At 44.4% G+C, this 22070-nt stretch overlaps 2 protein-coding genes across 9 annotated transcripts in view; one reads left to right on the top strand and one right to left on the bottom strand.

Annotated features, from left to right (window-relative positions):
• DDB2 (damage specific DNA binding protein 2) overlaps positions 1-14416 on the top strand; it is a 49219-nt gene extending 34803 nt beyond the window's left edge. For 7 of the 8 annotated variants that reach the window (XM_048949801.1, XM_048949808.1, XM_048949807.1 and 4 more), the window contains 9 exons: positions 1662-1792; positions 3617-3808; positions 6755-6921; positions 8005-8104; positions 9470-9647; positions 10662-10807; positions 11081-11245; positions 11555-11600; positions 12238-14416. In XM_048949801.1, the coding sequence (XP_048805758.1) occupies positions 1662-1792; positions 3617-3808; positions 6755-6921; positions 8005-8104; positions 9470-9647; positions 10662-10807; positions 11081-11245; positions 11555-11600; positions 12238-12464 (1352 nt within the window). In that variant the 3' untranslated portion in view covers positions 12465-14416. Of the gene's footprint in view, positions 1-1661; positions 1793-3616; positions 3809-4419; positions 4566-6754; positions 6922-8004; positions 8105-9469; positions 9648-10661; positions 10808-11080; positions 11246-11554; positions 11601-12237 lie in introns of all 8 variants that reach the window. The other variant, XM_048949802.1, reaches the window with a different exon arrangement.
• A 117-nt stretch (positions 14417-14533) lies between these two features.
• Positions 14534-22037, bottom strand: ACP2 (acid phosphatase 2, lysosomal). Its single transcript, XM_048949815.1, has 11 exons — positions 21891-22037; positions 21712-21807; positions 21551-21637; positions 19121-19273; positions 18655-18753; positions 18407-18496; positions 16810-16942; positions 16646-16734; positions 15917-16023; positions 15510-15685; positions 14534-15431 (listed from the first exon to the last, which is right to left on the bottom strand). The coding sequence occupies exons 1-11, from the start codon at positions 21987-21989 to the stop codon at positions 15295-15297; spliced, it is 1266 nt and encodes a 421-aa protein (XP_048805772.1). The 5' UTR covers positions 21990-22037; the 3' UTR covers positions 14534-15294.
• Positions 22038-22070: the final 33 nt, after the last annotated feature.

Raw genomic sequence — 22070 nt, 5'->3', positions numbered from 1 at the left:
GAGTGGTTAAGTTCCATGGAATTCCCAAGTTAGCAGACATCTGCTTTAGTGTAGGACAGACTGACCTTGGCCACATATCATTCTTTCTTCCGTACAGTTCTTAATGCAGTTTCATGGTCATAAGTTTGGTGTTCTACAGCATGCAGCTTAAACTGGCCTTTCCACCTAATCCTTTGTATTCTAACTTTCTAAAGTGAGAAGGTATACTAAATACTTCCTACCTCTATGTTCAGATTAGACTGGACAGAATTTCCACTAATCACTTTTCATGTTCTTTTTCTTTCCCTCTGATTTGTAACCTAAAGATGTCTTACATTTTTTATTGAAAGAGAGAGAAGTGATTTAAAGATGGTGGGAAAATCTGCAGTAACAAAAAAGTTTTTTAGACTTCAGTTATTGTAAGGATTGATTTTTACATATGTTGAAAAAAAAAATTCTCCTTGTATTTTTAGGACAGGTCCAGTTTCTTGCAATTGAAATCTGTTTTGAAAGGGTTTCTTACAGCAGATGCTAAACAGGCCTAGAATTTGTTCCTAATAACTTATCCTTTGAAATAAAACTGAATCTGAAAAAACTCCCCATCACCTTTGAAGAAGGAACTGTGAATGTTAATTCTTCTGTGGGGAAAAAGAAAGGAATTAAAATATCAATCCTTCTGTTCCCATTTCAGCAGGTGTGGCGTGTTGGCTCTGTGTTGGCATGTGAATGTAGAGGCTTAGTCTTGCATTTCTGCATTTCTTAGCTCCAGGGTTGCATTAAAGGAAGATTTTGTTCAGGTTCTAATTGCATGGAATGATAGGTATGATGTTGCTCTGCTGTTTCTTCATTAACGCCTTTACATTAAAGTAGCTTTTTTGTTCTTTAAGAAAGACATCTTTCCCATTTGACACCTAGATCTGTTGGAGTGTTACAGACAATTGCCATGGGGATGATTAGATCACAGACGTGGGACTGAGCAGATCTTGTTTTTATGTAAAGGTCCCTGAAGATAAAACTTGGAACATGGACAGAACGTAGAAGCATGCTGTGCTTTCAGCAAAAACCACCCTGAACAGAAAGGTTTTCACGCAATGAGGCGTCAGCAAGTCTATTATCAAAAACAAAACTCACAGTGCTCTGGACAGACTGTATGAGCTACAGCACAAGCAGATAGAAAATTCTAATTCACATACAGGCATTTCAGGAACTGCATGGGAAGTCATGTTGCTATGCTTTGAGAGTTTTCAGATGTAACATTTCTGACTGATCTTCTACCGTACATACGGGCTCATCCCCTCCCATCATGTATTTCCAGGTTGTTGGAGCTTTAGATAGATTCCAAGTATGAATCACTCAGGTTCTATACTGTCCCAGAGATGCACCACCAGAAGCTTTGCTTTCATCCTCTTTTTGTCTTTCTGGCAAATCTTTGATGAGGAAAAGGAAGATTTAATGTGCAGAGGCGCACACAAAGCTCTGGTAGCCTATGGGAAGCGCTGGACTCCATAGGCTGCAGAGGCTGCTTGCAACTTAGACATGTTTTGAGTCTTTTTTCTTGTGGCTGAAGCTTGTCATGAATTTAACAGAAAATGCAGATGTTTTCCCACGCTGTTTAGTGAATGAATACAATGGGCATTGGGCACTGGCTCTCAGTAACTTTCACTCATTTTCCTCTCTGGCAGGTTGGAATAGAGGTGAGACTGTGATGAAAAATACCAGAGCCTTTTTCCATCAGCCAAAATGGCAGTGCAGCATTGTTCATTACGTCTACCAGAACATGCTGGGAGGCTCCATCCGGGCACAGCTCAGGCAGGTGAGGAGTTCCTCCTTATGACACATTAAACATCTCATCTCTGTACAAAAAAATATAAAAATATTTTGAACACAAGTGAGGAGACTTTAAAGAGGTTTAATGCTCACATACACAGTTTGTGGCTCCAGATCTGGCATACTCTTGTGTTTCTTAGTCCTGTAAAATGCCAGTACTGGGATGACTGTCCCTTTCAGTTGAGGTAGCCTTGTTGCAACATTTTACCCTGTATTCATTCTGTGCTTCTTTTAATTATATTTAAACTGTGCTCACTACCATTTAGGTTATTGCACAGTGCTGCCTTTGCACACTGATGTAACTGTTTTGTTATATTATTTTTGCATCTGCTCTGCTTCGCTAATCATGTATAATTTAATGTTGATTTCTCTTTTTCACAGACAAATTCCCTCAAGTCCATAATCTTTTTCCTAATTTTCAGAGTCACGCTCCTTTCATTTGAAAGTTAACTTTTTCTGTGATATCCATAGGTGGGAAGCACCTAGACTAGCTTTATCTTTCAGATGATTTGTCTATTTTAAGTATCAATATGCTAAAGAAATCGCCATCATCACCCGAGCAGTACCTGTTCCTCAGCTGAATAACAACAGAGTTGTGTTATGGTTCTTCATTCTCTGTTTTGCTCTTGTTCACTCTTATGCTGTATTGTTGTGCTTCAAGCAGTTTGGATGGAAGGCTGTATTATTGTATCTCTAGGTGATGAATAATATTTCAGGATGCTCAGTGCAGGCATAGTCATCAGTTTCTTTTTCTGGTGGGAGATGTGTTCTCCTCCATTGTGTCAGCTGCCACTATCAATACAAGCTGGGGAACAAAAGGAAACAGCATAGCCCTGCTGAAAAGGATTTGGGGTAGTGGTGGATGGCAAGCTGGACGTGAGCCTGCAGCGTGCCCTTGCAGCCCAGAAAGCCAGTTGTATTCTGCACTGCATCAACAGAAGCAAGGTCAGCAGGTTGAGGGAGGTGATCTTGCCCCTTTACTCTGTGTTGATGAGACATCACCTGGAGTACTGCATCCAGATGTGGAGTCCTCAGCACAGGAAAGATGCACATCATGACCAGAAGAGGGCCACAAAAATGGCCCAAGGGATGGACCACCTCCCCTGCATGGACAGGCTGAGAGAGCTGGGACTGTTCAGCCTGGAGAACAGAAGGCTCCAGGGGGACATGGGAGTGGCCTTCTTGTATCTAAAGGGGGGGCTACAAGAACGAAGGGGATAGACTCTTTAACAGGGTTATTGTGATAGGAAAAGGGAAAATGGTTTCAAACTAAAAGAGAGGAGATCTAGATTGGATATAAAGATGTTGTTTTTTACAGTAATGGTGAGGCACTGGAGCACATTGCCCAAGGGGGTGGTGGATGCCCCGTCCCTCGAGACGTGCAAGGTCAGGCTGGATGGGGCTCTGAGCAGTGTGATCTACCTTTAGGTGTCCCGGTTCATAGCAGGGGAGTTGATCTAGATGACCTTTTGGGGTCTCTTCCAGCTCAAATGATTCTATGATTCCCCCTTGTTTAATATTAGTTATCATGCTATTTTAACTCAACCTAAAATACTTAGCCCCCTGCACGTCATTTGAAGTATGTATCTCTCATGTCTCTGTTATTTTTGAGAACTATAGCTGATGTGGTTTTATGTGGTCACAGGCTGCTTGCCTGGGGAACAGTGTGTTCTCTTCTTTGCACGGAGGGACTTAGCATTTTGTGTGAGTGTGCTAAGGCTGGTGGTGATTAGGAATTGTTAGCACTCTGCATTCAGAGATATTCAGGGATCCCTACAGAAGTTATTATTCTCTTTTATCTTTGTAACAGTGTCTACAGCTGCCCTTTCTGCGTTCTCTGACCTCATACCGCCTGTTTCGAACAGCGAGTCCCTTTGACAGGAGAGTGACTTGCCTGGAGTGGCATCCAACACACCCCAGTACTGTAGCTGTTGGTTCCAAAGGTGGAGACATCATTCTTTGGGACTATGAAGTACTTACTAAAACCTGTTTCATAAAAGGGGTAAGTCTCTGCATGTGTGGAATGGGAAGGAATGGAAAACTGAAGCACGACCAAATATTTGCAAAAATGACATCTGTTGTGAGATGTGCATAAAAGCCCAAAACTGAAATGGAGATTGAGGAGTAGCGTAACAATTGAAATGTACCAGCAAGTCACTCTTTAGTTCCAGATTGTTCTAGTGCTGGGGAAAACAGAGATGTATGGATTAAAGTCATAATGAAACAATACTTGGTGTGTGTTCAGTGAGAAAATGTCAGCAATTGGCAAAATAGTAATTTTAAAGGGATGCCAGAAACAAGTACTCAAAGGAAGTCTGTCTTAGGTCTTGATCTTTTTCACCTTTTATTGTGTCAGATGAACGAAAAAACCAAGGAATACATTACCTGGGGACTGGAGGAGTTACAGTTTTATTCTGTGGAGGGGCGGCTGCCCAGACAGCTGCCATGTGGGAAGACATGGTGGTTGGTATGGTTGTTTTTGCCTCCCGGAGGGCTGTACTGTGTTTCTCTGTTGCTGTTAAGAAATAGCAGTGAATGCAGATTTAGAGAATGCACTTCCCTCCTTCCCCATCACTCAGTGGATTTTTCTCTTGTTCATCCCCTTCCTTGTAGATGGGAGCTGGAGGGGCCATCACAGGAATGAAGTTTAACCCTTTTAACCCTAGTCAGCTGTACACTTCATCAGTTGCCGGCAGTACCATCCTGCAGGATTTTAATGGCAATACTTCCCGGGTCTTCACCATCACCGAGAACTGGGAGTAAGAAATACAGCAATGTTTTGGGCTTCCAGGAGCACTATAAAAAAAAGAGAGAGAAAGGGAGATGCTTGACTCTATATATGGGAGTGGGGTTTCTTCTCCATATTCATCTCCTTTGTCCTCTGAACTTCAGTGCTGTTCTCTGCAGTCCAGGAAGACTCAATCTCTTTATTTTTCTCTGAAATGGGGTGGTGGGTAGGAGAGAGCTTTTCTTCATTAAGGGGAGGGCTGTAGATGCTTGCTTGCTTACTACTTGTTACACAAGGGAGTGTGGGTTGTGCCAGTGGGTTTCTTCAGCTGTAAGTTCTGTAACTCTGCCCTGGGGACCTTCTAACCTCTTGACCTGGTAGCAGTGCTGCTCACTGCCAGATGATTTTTTGCTGAGCAATTTCTTGTGCCCCCAGTACTTCTCCACTAACACCACTGCCTTCAAGTGGTGTCATAAGGATTTTTCTGATTCATTCCACCTAACTTTCAATGCTTATATAAAATGCCAAAACTAAGAGTCAGTGGAATGAGGAGATGAATCTCTAGAGGCAATTCTATCTGCCTGTGCTTAGAATCACCCTCTCAGTCTATTCTGTGGACCCACGAGGAAGCCTGAGCTCTTCAATTAGTTAATTCTGCTCAGTGTTGAAAGCTAAGTGAGGAGAAATTGGGTTAGCCTGCTCTTTACATTTCTCCATCTGGCTGTTTCTGATAGCACCTTTTGTGGTTGGTTTCCAATCTGGCTGTTCCAGCTGCACTCTTGTCTTAAGACAGAAGGTGATCCTTAGTGGTGCTGAGATGACTAGCTAGGTGAACAAGGCGGGATAGACCTTGTTCTGGACGCACCCTGAGACAAGATCTTGTATCCTAATGGAATGCCTATCAGAGTTATGCCTAGATACACCATCCTTCTTCCACTACTGTGAGGGCAGACAGACTCTGTAACTGGGCCTTTTTTTTGTCTCCCCTGGCCTCTTAACAGCTAATATTTACAGTGCATCTTTGTTAAATAGCTGCTGTGTGAGCATCAGAGTGACACTTGAGTACCAGAGTTTGGGGACTCCCAGTCAGCATCCTTGTTTTCCGTCTTTGTTTCTGTAGGGTTTCCACGTTTCCTCAGAGGACAGGCTGGGAGAAAACAGCTCTGGCATGAGGTTCTTGTGCCTTGTAGTTAGCAGTAGGATTTCTCTTGGCACTACTCTTGTTTTTCCTGGGGAGACCTTGAGTAAGACCAGATAAAGCAATGGAAGTAGCCTGTGGTGAACTGGTAAATGAAGACAGTGTAAGAAAGCTTAATGCAGGGTTGTCATAAGATTTTATGTGGTTTCTGCATGGAATAGCGTTGTATTTTTCTTGTAATCTCCTAAGCTGGTCTGAGTGAGGTGGTTCACTGCACATTTGTCACAGAATCACAGAATCACAGAATTGTAGGGGTTGGAAGGGACCTCCAGAGATCATCGAGTCCAACCCCCCTGCCAAAGCAGGTTCCCTACAGCAGGTCGCACAGGTAGGCATCCAGGCAGGTCTTGAACATCTCCAGAGAAGGAGACTCCACCACCTCCCTGGGCAGCCTGTTCCAGTGCTCCGTCACCTCACTGTAAAGAAGTTCTTGCGCACATTTGTGCAGAACTTCCTATGCTGCAGTTTCCAGCCGTTTCCCCTTGTCCTGTCTCCACTCACCACTGAAAAGAGTCCGGCCTCGCCATTCTGCCCCCCACACCTCAGATATTTATGGACCTGGATCAGGTCCCCTCTCAGTCTCCTTTTCTCAAGGCTGAACAGACCCAGTTCACTCAGCCTTTCCTCATAGGAGAGATGCTCCAGGCCCTTCACCATCTTCGTGGCCCTCTGCTGGACTCTTTCCAAGAGATCCCTGTCTGTTTTGTAATGGGAGGCCAGAATTTTGTACTGGGGAGCCCAGAACTGGATGCAGTACTCCAGATGAGGGCTTACCAGGGCACCCAGTGCAGAGGAAGCAGTGCTGCTAATGAGGTTTGCAGCCCAAAGCAATGGGGCTGAACCTACAGATACAGTATGTATGTGCTTAGGTGGAAACAGATCAGAAAGTTCTTGTGAGTGTCCCCTGCCAGAAAGCTGTGCATTGCACCTGGAGAATCCTGCAGCGTGTTCCAGAAAGATGGGTTGTATTAAGATTTTTTCCACTCTAACCTTGATACCGTTTGGCTTTGTATGTATTCCAGAAAGGGCCAGGAGATTCTCTTGGAGACATCAAGTTCAGTCCTTATGAGGCAGTGAAGCTTTATGTGGCATCAGGGGATGGCACCCTAAGTCTGCAGGATCTTGAGGGCAGAGCGGTGCAGGTGATCTCCCGTGCCCCGGACTGTGGCCATGAGAACCATAACGTTTGGTGAGGAAGAAGCAGAGTGAGGTTGAATCTCTGCTCTGTAATGCTGTGTTAATGCTGTGGCTCTGGTCATGTGAATGTACACTTCTTTGGAGGTTTTAGGAGATTCTTGATATGAACTGGTCTTGTGAGGGAGCTCACAGGTAGGCTCCTGGGCCCCACTCCAGCACTACAGGGTGGGTGATAAGCCAGACAGCCACAAGGCTTTTAGCTTTTGTGGTAGCTGAGTACGCTGATCCACCTTCTGGTGTTGCTTTCTGGTGACACCATCTCCCATCTTGTAGATACTGACAGTGCTTCACTGTATAATGTACAGAGTAACTTTCTTCTCCTCTTTGTGATCAGTGTTTTGTGTTTTCTGTGTGCAACTCAGGCAGCATAGGAATTCCAAAAAAGCCTTCCTTCAGAATCTGAATTTCATCTTACTGGGTTTACCCTACTGTCCTGTGAAGAGTTCAGGCTCACCATGCTAATTTCTTCCATCTTGAATTCAAGAATAATTTAGCTCTGCAAGTGAAGCTTTTCCAAATTCCGAAAGGAACACAGCTTTACTCTCGTTGGGCCTACCCCCCCAGCAGAGCTGTGGCTAAGAAGAATGTCTTTATCAAATAAGCCTCTATTTATGTTTTTTTCTAGGAGCATAAAGTTCAGATAGTTTAGAAATGCAATTTTCTAGTCCAGAGCTCTTGTTTTTTTCTTTTCCGTTGCTTCCTGTTTTGTGGAAAACCTTTTTAAAAGCCATTTCTATATATTTGCCAGTGTCACTTGGGTGTGTCCATGTGAAGTTTCTGAATGACTTTTCAGCTTCTATTATATTCCACTGTCCCAATATGCCACACTCCCATCTATTGAGCACTTCATAGATGCCTTAGGAATTATTTCATATTCAGTCACCAGAAGTTAGCACTGCTGATAAGCCGCCCCCTTTCCTGCTGTTCAGGGCCATACCATCAGATCAGAGAGAGGATGACAGATGCAATCTGTTGCATTCTCCTTTGTCAGAGACAGGGATAAGGTGTGAACTAGAGCTCTGCTGCCTTCACCTGCCTGTGGGAGGTAGCACTGATTTTGTCTCTTTCCTTCTAGTTGCTGGTACTGCAGTGTTGATGTTTCTGCAAGCTGCCGTACTGTGGTGACAGGTGATAACTTGGGCAATGTGGTCCTGCTCAGCACTTCTGGTGAAGAGGTTAGTATGGCTTCACTAAGAGGTTTTTTGGGGGGGAATCTTCATGGCTTGTGTTCTTTTTTCCAGGCCCCTTAGTGTAGGAAAGTACAAGTGCCTTGCAGTTGAGAAGATGAGTCTGCCACTGTTTAGGTGGTGAGATTGTTTGTGCTTCTGCCAACTGGCACTGTAATAACAATTTTCAGACAGGAACTGTGTGATGTGCTGCCCCTTCCTTCAGGGTATTTGATGCTGGGCAGAGTAATTACAGGGCAACCTGTAATATATACATAAATGCCCTCTGCCAGCAACCTTCATGCTTCCAAAAACAGTGCACTGGTGGAGGCCGTTTGGTGGATACTGCTGTGACAGACACCCTTCTGCAAGTACACAACAGCAATTCAGTGAATGTTGGGATAGAAATTGCACTACTGCTGTTAGGCAGGAGAGGGCAGGCACAGCTAGACTGGAGTTGTGCAGAAACCTATTAGAGAACAGACTTGGAGTTGGTCCTGCTTATAAGAACCTGCTGAACTGTCAGACTGGAATTACCATTTCTCCTGCCTACAGGGGTAGCATCAAGGGTAAGAATTTACTGCCCAGTGTGCTGTGGCCAGAGGCAGTTGTATAAATTAGTGAGCAGAATTATAAATACCCTGTACGAGTTGTGCTCATTCTAAGCTAGTTGTTCCATTTTTTTTCTTCTGAAAGAATGTGACAAAAGTCTTTTCTTCACTTGGGAGATACCCATTAGAGAGATGATCTCCCAATAGAGATGATGGACCAACTTCACTCAGTTGATTAGAAATAATCTTTTGGTGTCCAGTATAAATGTATCCATAGCAAGTTTGTGTCTACTTGATAATTGAAATATTTTGCTTCCTTTATGTTTAATTTTCTGATATATTTCTAGAAGCCAATTACATCCTCTGCCATCTTTCATTTTTATTAAAATAAAGCAATTTTTTCATATCTTCACCAAAGCAGTTCTCTTCCTTCTTGTTGTTGTGTTGGCAGCTCATCTGTGTATCAGTTCCAGTTGTTTTAGTCTTTCTGTCAGTGGAAAACTGGTACTGCATGAAGTGTTCCAGATGAGGTCTTGCTTTGTACCGTGGTACTAATACTTTCCTCAGTGAACCAGGGATTGCATTTTTCTTTCCTGTAGCTGTAATAAATTGATGGATTAGAGATTCTTCCAGAACTAAATAGTTTCACGGTCACTTTTCTCCATTCTTGCTCCCACAAGGTAAACTCCTAGTGTATTGTAGTCGGTTTTATTTTATTCTCTAAATGTCTGGCCTCTTTACTCTGCACTAGTAGATTTTTCTTCAATTTCTCTACTCTAGCTCATGATTTTTTTTTTCCTGTGTGATTTTCTATTTGCTGCAGATTTGGAGGCTGAAACTGCACAAGAAGAAAGTGACTCATGTGGAGTTTAACTCTCGATGTGAGTGGTTATTGGCCACAGCATCTGTGGATCAGACAGTTAAAATCTGGGACCTCAGAAACATTAAAGACAAAGCAAATTTTCTTCACGTACTTCCTCATGACAAACCTGTCAATGCAGGTGAGTTCCTGAGATAAGGATTTTGTTGCATGTACGTCTGCTGAGTCTCCCATCCGTGTATTTTTATTGCTTTCTTTTTCATCTGAGTCTGTATCCAAATTATTTTGGATTCTGTCTTGCTTTTATTCCACAAAACCATGAGATGCTGTTCTTGTTTTGGAGCAAACCTCAATACAATCAGATGCAAATTGTTCAAGTTCCATGTAATTTTTAAATGCAAACATTGAACATTAACATATCTAAGAGTGCTTTGGGAGAAGGTTAATGTAACTATAAAAAAAGGCTAACCTGTTTTGTTTGTTTGTTTTTTTCCACCTTCTGAGTAAATTATTTTTAATTGCTGTTAGTGGTATTAGTGGTAGAAGCATACTTAAATGTTTTGTTCTGTTTATGACAGGCAGCTTACAGCTTAGTACTTCCTAAGGTATTGCCCTTCAGGTTTAGTAGACAGTGTGGTTTCATGGCAGCTTAAACAGATCTGAAGAGGGCTGCCTCGGAGGTTTCCCCTACACTCAGCCATATGCTGCAATCTGTTCTTGTGCTGGTTTTTGTGTTCAGAGGCTGTGTGTGGCAAGACAGGGTAGAGATCGAACCTGAGAAAAGCAGATCTGAATATACTGGGACAGTCCCTTTGATAAAAGCAGGATATGGGAGTTAGGGCACTGTTCCTTGACTGCAGTTCTGCCAGGTTGTATCCATCTGTGCCATGTCTCTTTTGTCATCTTCCTATCTCATGTACTTGTGACTTTCTATCTGAGTGAACAGGTTCCTTTGTTTGCAGTGTTTGTTTACGTGACTCTAAAATGAGAATAGTGATTCTCCCTGTGTAACCCAGTGTGGTAGGTTTCAACTTACTGTAAGAGCTTTGAGTTTGCTTGAGATGGGTGAAACCTTGTCTCTTGAGATGCACAGCCACATTCATATCATAGTTTATGGTTTTCCAGACAAATATGACTTCTGTGTTTCATGTCAATCACAGCATTGTGATCTTTGGCTTACTGTCCCCCTCTCTAGCTTACTTCAGCCCAACAGATGGTGCCAAGCTGCTGAGCACAGACCAGCGCAATGAAATCAGGGTTTACTCATGTTCAGACTGGACCAAGCCTCAGCATCTGATCCCACACCCACATCGGCAATTCCAGCACCTCACACCTATTAAGGCAAGTTAAGTCGCTATTGTTTGAGAAGAGTGTTGCTGCTGGTGCTAGCAGCAGGCTTTAAAATAAATGATCTGGTTTCTGGTCAGGATATAACACTGGTGGGTGGATGTTCATACTTCTGCAACTCTTGCAGAGCACCTTCTGAGGACTCTTCTGTTGCTCAGGCCGTGGGTGGGATGCCCAGGCTGCTGCTCGCACTGCTGGCTGTCTGCTGTGCATCAGCATCAGCTCTGCCCTGCTCTCTAACTCTCCATTGCTCTGTTCTATGACTAGGCAACATGGCATCCTCGCTATGATCTCATTGTAGTGGGTCGCTATCCGGACCCGAAGTTCCCAGGCTACACAGTGAATGAGCTGAGAACTGTTGATATATTTGATGGAAACACCGGGGAGATGGTTTGTCAGCTCTATGATCCGAATGCATCTGGTATAATCTCGGTGAGTTGGGCACTGCAGCTAAAAGTATTTCTGAGTATTGATATGCAGCCAAGAGAGAGGTTTCAGGGATTAGAACAACAGGAATGTCTGCTTTACTTGTGACAGACTCATGCTCTCATGGGGTTATGACTGCCAGCTAAAGCTGCTGACTCGAGCAGGGCTGTTCTGTGGTCATCTGTAGGTTTCCTGTGATGCTCTTTAGGGAACATTCTGCTTTCCAGATTGTTGCCATTATATAAACAGTGGTGCTTTTATGCCTCTGTTATATAACCAATGATGCTCTTACAGACTCGTTTTGTCTATTTTCAGCTGAATAAATTTAACCCTATGGGAGACACACTAGCCTCTGGCATGGGTAAGTAAAAAGAATCCAGAACATTAAGCTCCTGGAAAAGGGCAGGCTTGTTTCTCAGAGACTTGTTGCGAGTATGGGTTTCCCAAATCCCATTCACTAGTAGTTCTCTACAGTTTCCTACACATGTAAAGGAAATCAAGAGCTTCTTAGTATTCTTCCACTTTGGCGGTTATGAAACAGAATGTTTCCGGGAGAGTCAGAAGCCATCCCTGGGCCAGAAGCTGCTGCCATCTGCTGGCCATGAAATTGTTCCAGAAAACAGGAAGGGAGAAAAAAGGCTTTTTCCGACTAGGCTGTAGCACTTTCCCTTTATTTGACTCATTTTCCAGGCTTCGGAGCAGAGTGTTTTTTCCTAGGCTGTGTGAGATTATGGGAGCTGACTTTAGGTTTGTGGTTTATAGTTGTGACAGATAAGATTAGAAATTACTCGATTACAGTTCTCAATTAGAGCAGAATTCTGTGGGCCACCTAGAAATTGTCTGCAATACAAATATTTGCATCATCTATACTGTGTAAATGTCTTAGAACAGACAAAATACTTTGAATTTCTGGCATCAAAGTGACATGGCCTTTGGTGCTATATTCTTATAAAAAATTTCTGATATACAAAACACAATGTTTTTGTTTTTCCTCTCAGGCTTTAATATTCTGATCTGGAGCCGGGAGGAGATGGTGATGAAGAAGCAAGAACATCTTTTGAAAGCCATGACTGAGCAGGGGATCGGGAGCCGGAGTTTGTCCAGACGTGGAGGGCAGAGACAGGCAAACCCTGGGACAAGCAAACTCAAAGCTAAGTTATTGTCTTGGGAAGTGGAAGAGATGGGAACAAAACCCAAAGATTCTAAATCACGGGGAAGGAAGTGAAAAGGGATCTATATAAGTGATAGAGTATTTTGATCCTTTTTTGATCATAGAAGACAAATTCAGTGATGGCAGTGGGCAGAATAGGCACTGCAGGGCATTAGCCTTCTACTTTGTCCTTCCTCCCTAGATCTGATCTTGCTTCTGTGATTCCCTGCTTCTCCTTCTAGAGAGTTGCCAGTGGAGTTGCCACTTAATTTCTGAGGCACTTCAGAGTTTCTAAGGAAAATTCAGAGATGTTTTCAGATCCTGCTGAAGTTACTGCTTCCAGCCTGCTTGTTATCTTTAACAGTGTGATAACAGGATATTATCTCCTGTAGTCTGCTGTGGAGCAGCTTGTGATGAGGTCTCCAGACTGTTCTAGTCAAATTGAGCTGAGGAAACCTTTGTTAGTAAGATTCATGTCTTGAAAGGTAGAATGTTCACAAGGGTGAGGTGATGGATAGCTTGAGTGAGTTAAGGAAACACCAGCCTTTCCCATCTGCAAGCTTCTTGCAGCATGTGCTGTCAAAAACCTCAGGCTAAGTCTATTCTGCACCTGCAGCTATTTAGACCATGAAGAACATTATGATGCCATACCTCTTTATCTGCCTTGTGGGATGCATAGGCAATATAGAGCTAAGAACCTACTGATTCTTTGTCTTCAGAACTCTAGGCAATTTTTTTGCTATCAGTTAAGTATTTTTTTTTTTCACCCATGCCAGCGTGCCTCAGAATGTTGGGTAGGTTGTTAAGCAGAAACGAGGGATTTCTTTCAGATGCCCCTTTTCAGAGTCAGACCTCACAACTGCTGTTAAACTGAAAAAATCTGCTTTTTCTGGTTTGTTTATAAAGCTTTCTGGGAGCCTTGCTCCAGAGGTTGATGAGCAGGCTTTAGACCTGCTGAGATTCCCTGTGTTCACTTAATAGTTTTACAGTTTGATATAAATAAAAGTTTTGTACTGAACTGAAGTACTTCTCTGATATAAAATGGGTGCTCTGAGTATTCTGCTGAGCTGTTTTTATCTGGGAGGTTAGAAGGTATTAATCTTTCTGCTGGAGAACTATGAGAACTAGAACTGATTTTTCTGTCTGTCATAATGCCGTATCTGCAACAGACCCTTCCCAGTTGGACAGGCTGCATTATAAGCTGTACATATGCATGGTTGCTACCAGCCAAACAACTCTGTTTCAATTCTCACTTCGCTCTAGTAAACAAGGAATTTACCTTGGAAGGGGATATAGTAAGTTATCCCTGTTTTCCAACGGTGAGCTGGGTTTAACCCTGTGAAATCTTAAAGAGGAAGAATAAAGTTCAGTGTGAATTTGATTTTAATGATGAAAAGGAAATGTACTGAAACAATTACAGAAAGTCATTCACAGTCAGAATGTCATTATCATCATGGAAACCTTTTTTCTGCATGTGCAAAATTTGCTGTCTTTAAAAATAACAGGTCTGGTCCCTTAAATGCACTTTCTATTACCTCTTTTTTTTTTTTTTTGTGCCTGTTCACACAGGCTTTTGCTTTATGACTGCCTCACTGTGCAGCAAACCTAGATTACATCTTCAGAGGACAAAAAGGTGAGGAAGATGCTGAGAACAGCAAGCTGCTACTGCTGATTCAGAGTTCCCATGCTGGCAGATGTCAATTATGGTGTGGGGAAAAGTCCCAAGGAAATGTCGTTAGCCTAAGCACTCGCTTCTGCCGCCAAGAAGGAAAGGGAACTGCAGCAGAAAAGGAACTAAAACTGGGAAGTGAATGTGCAGCATCACCATGTGAAGAGCCTGTGCTGGTGCCTGCCACAGTCTCTCATCTTCTGCCAGAAGCTGTGAGGCAGGTGGTGAGCACTTGGCAGTTGCAGTGTGCAGAGAGGCCCACAGCTTCCATCCAGCTTGCCTGGAGAAATGATCACACTTCAGACAGAAAGCCAAAGCATGGCAGATGAAGGGATCCACAGTTACCTGCAAAGTCTGATCCTTACGATTTGATTTCATTTTTTTTCCTCTGAATGAGGCGGTCCAGTAGGGAATACAGGAAACAAAAACAACAACAAAAAACCAACCAAACAAAAAAAGAACAACAACAACAAAAAACAATACAGGAGTTGGCATTTATTCTAATCTTGAAGCTCTTTGCTCAAGATCATATGGATGTGGATCATATGTAACTGAACCAAATACCAAAGAAACTACTGCCAGGTTTGCAGTTCTGTCCTGATCCCAGGCCAGTTCTTTTCTCTTGAGCTGCAATGCGAGGAGGGGAAGAACTGACTAGCAACAACTACTTAGCAGCCTCAGGACCCACTTGTCACTATCTGCCATCATCTGCAGCAGCTTCCTCTGTGTGACCAGCTGCCGACACTGCACATGGTGATCTGGGCCTTCTACTCCAAGCCCAGCTTTCCCACCAGCATCAGTCCAAAGGCTTGAGAGAAAAGCACACAAAGCAGGTTGTGTGGAAAGAGAAGCAATTTTTGATTGTCCTAGATGTGGCACCTTCTGGAGAAACAAGCGCCTCTGCCACAGTCATGATGAGTGGTTACATTTACAATCACTGAAAGGAGGAAAATTCTTCATGAGCTTCAACTGGCCATGGTGGGAATCCTGAACAAGTTGTATGAGGACTGGGGCACCACACAGTAGAGTGGCTTCTCAGAATTAAAATGTCCGCTTCCATTAGATTAGGTTAATCCTCTCTCTGGGCATCTCATTAGAAAGCATCCAAAAATCACAGTCCAGCTTCATTCTGGGAAGCAACAGCCAAAGCAGAATACTCAGTAACTGAAGATGCCCAATCATCCTTAGGGGCAACACTGCTCCCTCCTACTGCCTGGGAAGGAGTTGAAGCAACTGTCAGGCCTGCTCTTCTCCCTCATTGGAAACGTGCTGGTAGCCAGGGGGCTGAGACTGAATGCGAAGGAGTACAGTCAAGAGGAGGATTATAAGGAGAAGGAGAATGGATCCACACACAGCCAGACCCACAAACAGTCCTGCAATGGAGAAAATAAGCAGTCAGTATAATACCAAGCTTTCCCTGTCTACCACTATCTGGTCCAGCTTAGGCTCACCTGTGTCACGCATACTGCTTGCTACCTGACATTCTTGCTCCCAGTCCTGAGGAACAACAGGATCTGTGAGTTCCAAGAATCTTTGCAATGGACATATTTGCTGACAGCCAGGAATTGTCAGTGGGAAAGGTTCCTTTCCGCTCTCATTCCGAAAAAACATTTCCACAGAGAAATTACTGAAAAAAAAAAACCCACAGAAAATAGGTGTTTTCTTTTTTTCCATCCAGCTGAAGTCATCCCTTCCCAAAAAGCTCTTAGTGTGCACACTGTTTCCTTTAGTCTAGTGGTTGTTTTCTTCCTAAGAGTTTGCCACTAGGACCAAGATTGCATCCCCCTAGGTTACACCTAGCCTACGTATCTAACCCTTCAGGTGAAATCACAGCAGACATCTTTACTGCAGCCCTCACCCATCATCCTCTTGGTACAGCTCAAATAAATGACATGAGGCGTATGGTGCTTGAATCTTGTTGTAGACATCTAGAGCCATCTGCAGTGCCACAAGTGTGGTGTCATGCTGAGAAAGAGGGAAAAAAACCAAATCAGTCACCCTCATGAATGTGGCAGGGCAGCTCAGACCATACCAGCAGCGTGCAGGACACTGCTGAAGGGAAGTCCCCATTGTAACTTCCACAGGGAAGAAGGGAAAGGAGCAGTACTGTTTGAAAAGTGATCTGTGATGGTACCAGAGAAGGAGAGGAAGTGAAACAAAGCCATATGTCCTGCATCGTTCTGTTACAAATTATTTTCTACAGGGCAGTTTTGGGAGAGATGCCTGACTTTCCAGTCAGTAGGCTGCTGAAAAGTTAGGGGCATGACTTTAGCTACACTGTGTAACATCACATTTGAGTACCACCAACCCATCCGCTAGTGAAGCCTAGCACTATCCCCCAAAGACTACCAGTCTCATCCACAAGTCTAAGCTAAAAGGAGCGAAGTGCCAGTTAAGAATTTTCCTCAAAGGCCCTAGAGGAATGATGCCAGACGTGGCACATCCCACCCAGCCAAAGGCAAAGGTACATCTCCTGCTCACTGCATAGGCTGTGGAGAAGCCAGAAAGGATTAAAGCCATCAGCAAGCCCCAGTTCCCGGTGAGGAAGGGTAAGTGGACCAAAGCTAGTACCCAACCTCTGACTTACCGCTGAATAGACAAGTAGTTTCAGTTGCTGGTGGGCAGAGACGTTTGCTGCTTTGGTTAGGTTTTTCCTAATGTGATCCAGCAGGACCCCTGGCAAACACAAATAACTAGTAAGATTCAAAATCCAGACAAAGCAGCACAAAGCTCCTTCCTTTGTGCACTCACCGCCTTGCAAACGAGCTTTTTCTACCCGACGATGAATTCCGAACAGAAATTCAAAACCAAAGTCTTTTAGCTGCTTCATTTGAGTCATGACATCTGGTGTCACCCATGATGGCAAATCCATTTTGTGTGCTTGCTAGGAAGAGAAAGAGAGTACTCATGTGCAGGTAGCACGGACCACAGATTAATCAGAACAGGAGTCAAGGTGTCTGGAGTCCTGCCCAAACTGTTGTTGTGTTCCTGCTTTACTTTAAGTATTACCCTCTTCTATTTATGCTTCTATAATCACTGTGAATACTGCATACAGAAAATAGAGGTAGTTTGTGTCCTTCCTTTTTAATGTTGCTTTAGAAACTAATCATGAGAAGCATAAAGATTAGAGTCGAGGAGCTACTTTTCTGTAAATGCACAACTGGAGTGCAGGCTTTTATTCTTACAACAGTACAGTAACCTCAGGGCTTTTGCTTTACATGCGTATGCAGATGGCACACAGTCAAAAACAAAAAGACAAGCTGGAGAGCACAAGAACCCAAGTTTTCTGCTGTGTCTGCAGCACAATTCCCCAGGAGGTTTTGAGAGCCAATGAAGGATACTGGAGAATGTTAGCAAGCACTCTGCAACAGTACTGGGATGCACCTGGGATGAGGCCCAGCAATCAAACCTCAAATACATGTAACTGGGAATCTAGAAAAGAATTTGTTTTGTAGCTAACCATTTACAAGAAATAATTAGTTATGCTGGCAGACAAACAGTTGTGGTTCCCTGGCATTACTCAGATTATTTTCTATGCCACATCCCACTAAAATGCCAGAAGATGAGACTGAATATCCTTAAGGGCTCATTCTGTCTAAGCAGTTCCCATTAGCAACTTACTAGCTAGTTTTTCATTACTATACAGAAATAATAGCTGCTAAGTTCAGGCATTTCTTGGGCTTTTATTTTCATCCAGGTGTTAAAGTGAATCTCCTGGTTCCGGTGAGAAAAACAGTACTTCTCTTCAGGGCACTGTTTGTAAAAGTGAGGAAAAAGGAGGAAATTCAAAGTATCTAAAGAGATTAATCAGTATAAGGGTATAGTTTCGAGAGTGAATCTCCTCTTCTTTACAGTGTTCTCTTTCACTTTGGGACAGTGAGCTGTTGCCTGAGGTCTTAGGGCTACAGTGGTTCAGTTGGGTTTCTTGACTCAATTTGCAAGCTCTTTAAGTCAGTCTTGAAAGTGAAAGTGAAGTTCTTGATCCCTCTGACCAGATCTAAACCCAGATGTTGGTGAAACCCACTTAACCTAGCAGAGAGAAATAAACATGAACAGAACACAGAAAGAAGTGATTGACCCAAATTAACAGAGGCAGAGGTAGAATCAGGAATGGTCTCAACTTAAAGCCTCTAACTTAAATCATAAAGTGAACGTGTTTCCAGAAATCTCATTTCTACCTAACTCAGCTGTCTCTGGAGAGCTGAAGATTTCAGACTGCAGTCATTTTCTAGTGACTTTCAAATGAATAATTTACTGCACCTGTGGCATGGTATTTAAGCTACAAAGCAAGAGGTAACAGAGCCCTGAGACCAAAGTCTCATGGCTGTAAGAGGATGACCAAACTTACTTCACAGAACAGTGTGTCATACACACTCCAAACAGACTCGAGAGAGAGATCCCGGATTCCAGTCTCATTTGCCACCATCTGCAGGAATTGCTGTAGGTACGAGCAGAGAGAGACCTTCAATTTTTCAATCTCATACAGCATTACGCACACAGAATGAGTCTTCCTACCCTTCTCTCTGATAATGTAGAGGTAACAATATTTCAACTAAAATCCTAAGACCATTTTATTTCATGCAAACGACCACTTACCAAATTGTCTCTGGTCTTATTTATGTATTCTGCTGAGTTCCGTGTTTCATTCTGTAGCTGTTCATATCGTGGACAGGGGGTCAATGGAAATTTCAATAGCTGGAAAGAGACAAGAGCAGCAAGATCACCGAGAATACAAATGTACAGAATTTGTACGTACAGGACTTTTGACATACAGAATTGTACCAAAACTCTGACTGGTGGGATGCATCTATGAACAGCTTCAGGTATTGCCTTCTCACACATTCCAGTTTGTGTGTGGTCTGGTGAGTGGCTGTGGCTAATATTGGCTGTACAAACACAGACCTTCAGTTTTCATCTTGTTCAAAGAACAGAAGAATCTTTGCAAGACAGGTTCCCAGGAGAAGCTCAAGACAGTCTGAATTGAGACTGAAGGAAAAAGCTTATGGAGAAGTCAGCGTAACGTTACTCGAGTAGTCAGTACACATCCTTGGGACTAACTTACCATTTCTCCGGACTCCGGCACTGTGTGCACAGGGATTGGCTGCCAGGAAATGTTAGGGTTGAACATCTGTTGTTTCTCTGGGGGATACAGGCCGGCCAGATTGGCCTCCGCACTCATCAGCGTCCGATCATAATCCGTGCTGCGGATGAAGATCTGCCAGGATATGGACAACGCACCATTAGCACTGCTACTGTAAGTGATAGTGCTTAGACAAAGGACAACGTGTGTGCTGAAGAACATTGCCAAGTGCCCTGCAGCTGCTCACAGACAACAGAGTAACAGGAACCGAAGTGATTGAGCCTGCTGCTGTCAACCTGGATGGAATAATAAGGATGGGTATGAGAGATGATGTGTTGTGTAGCACTAGAGCACTCTGTTCTGGGAGAGCGGGACAGTAAGATGCGCTGTGTGGGGATTACAGATGGAAGGAAGGGAGTCTGAATATTCTAGTCAGAGAAGGGCAAGACAGGTGCAGATAATGATGGACACAGATAGGAAGTGCACTGTATTTACAAGGCAGAACTGGGGCAAACTGCTGTATTCAGTTCTCCATTTCAGGAGCAGGCTACTGCTTGTGCAAAAACCTGGCTTCTCTACACCTCAGCTTTACCACCTGAGAAATGGAAACAAGAGTGGTCTAAGAGAGAAAGAGAAGTGAGGAAGATGAGATTTTATTTGATGAATGTGTACTTTTGGGATTAATGGGTCAAGACTTACCATTCCAGAGCTCAGAGAGAAATCTGAGCCAGAAAAGAAAGAAAAATACAAAAGAGTTCAGAAGGTCAAAGTGGTAAAATCTTTGGTATTCTGATATCCATGTACTGAAAACGCTTTGGGGAAACTGAAGGGAAACCAGTGCTAAGACAGGATAAACACTTAGAAAAGAACATACTAAAAACCAACACTGGACCTGAAATAAGAAGAAAAGAATGCCAGAAGAGTCAAATATAATGTCAAGAGTGGGGTTTTGTTTTAAATGCTAAATGAAAAGTGAGAAATGTAAAAAACAAACAAATAGGCTCATCATGTATATCTCCCATGTAAACTGTGTATCAAAACTGAAGTCATGGCAAAAAAAAGTCTTGACTGTTTCTACCTACATTTACTTTCTAACTGTGGCTTAAAAAAACCTGATCCTGTACTTAGACAGGATTGCATTGTCCTAAGTATGCTCTGAAGAAGCAGAAAGGAAATATTTTAAAATATAAGGACCTACTTCTCTAAGTGTCATTAAAAAAACCCCGAACAATTAAGCCCTGAGCATATTTGCTTTCTTCAGCACCTTTTGCCAAGGCTCCAGCCTGTCGCTGAGTCAGGTGACAGATGGTCACACGGTATCATCCAGAGGCAACACTTCTTATAAGAGAACTTGCTTAACTCAAGCCTGCTCAATTCAGGCTTGGTTAGCAGAACAGTTTTTGTTTGCATGTGCTGTGGTTAGTTTTTCTTTCTCAAGCAAGAGGAGAACAGTTTCAGCTGGCAAAAGCTGTATAAGAATGGAATATATTTAGAAAGGAACTACTGAAGAAGGTTAAAAGACCTTTGTTTGAATTGAGACTGGAAGTTTTGTTGGTAAGACAGAGGTCAAAGAGATGTAATCTGAACCACACCAAGCTGTGTACTTACTGGAGAGTCCAAAATGGGTGGGAGTAACAACAGAAAATCTTATGGGGACTCTTCCTTTGCCTCCAAGTAAGCTCAGATAAAACAACTGAATCAATGCAAGGCCAGCAGTAGGACGAGCTTTCCTTTCCATCCACATGATAGTGTACCTCTCAGCATGACGCTTGCTCATGTTCCCATTGACTCACACCCCTGTGGTCAACCACAATGGACGTTTGTGGGGAATTTCAGATGTGCCTCTGTACACAGCAAAAGGCTGCACACTGACTCCAGAATATTTTTAATGAAGTTCACTGATGACCGTCAGTTTCTCAGGAACTGGAATGAAGCAGGACGGCACCGCAGAGGAAGAGAGCAAAGTTAGCAGATGGGAGAACAAAACCTTTACATTAGAAGGGAACAGAGGGTCACTTTTGGTTGGGGACCGCTGTTTGTACGGGCCGTGAGACAGTGCCTGCAGCGTAGCACAGACAGCACGGCAAGCACAGGCGGGGTTCTTCTTTTTGACCGGGATCTGCTGTTGTGACAGAACGATCTCAAGTAAGAAACAACACCAGATACGGCACTGCGTTTGTTGAGCAGATGTTACAGCCGCCGGCACGCCGCTCCCCCGGCCCGCAGGTGCCGCTGCGCCGCGCTCGGTGGCGGAAGCGCAGAACGAGGCGGCGCCGCGTGCCGCTCCCACAGCCACGGCGCGGAGCGAAGATCGACGAGCTTTTCCTCCATCTCGTCGTCATTTTAGTTGTGGTTTCGTTTTTTTCTCCTTTCTCCCGTATCCCCCCTCCCCCCCGCCCCTCGGGCACTCACCTCCTGCCGCCGGTACGAGGCGCTGAGGAAGTCGCGGTACCGCCGCCGCAAGGCCCGGCCCAGCTCCCACTGCTGCCGCATCCCCACCTGCAACAGCACCCACCGTTACCGCCGGCCTCGCCGCTCCCGGCCCGCTGCCCCGGCCCGCCTCCCGCACGCACCTGCGTGAGCTGCCCGAAGCCCTGCGGCCAGGCGCCCTCCTGGAAGGGATCCCGCGGGTAGGCCTTGATGGGCGAGCGGTCTCCGTGCCGGTACACCTGCGGGCGGCACCGCGTCACCTCGGCCCGGCGGGGACCGACCCGGCCCGACCCGCTCCCACCGCCCCCCATCCTTCCCTCACCAGCGTCACGAAACGGAGGCTGCGGGGCCGGACGGGCGGCGGCTGCAGCCACGCCGCCAGGAGGAGCAGCACGGCGCCCGCCCGTTGCCCCGCCGCCATCGCGCTCCCCGCGGAACCCGACCGCCGGCTGCACGCGCCGCACGGACGCAGTTCTCCGCGCGCTGCCGGCGGGCGCGCGCC

Source organism: Lagopus muta, chromosome 6 (genome assembly GCF_023343835.1).
Source record: "Lagopus muta isolate bLagMut1 chromosome 6, bLagMut1 primary, whole genome shotgun sequence".
Taxonomy (NCBI): Eukaryota; Metazoa; Chordata; class Aves; order Galliformes; family Phasianidae; genus Lagopus; species Lagopus muta.
Note: the sequence above shows the minus strand (reverse complement) of the source record. Positions and strands in the feature narration are given on the sequence as shown.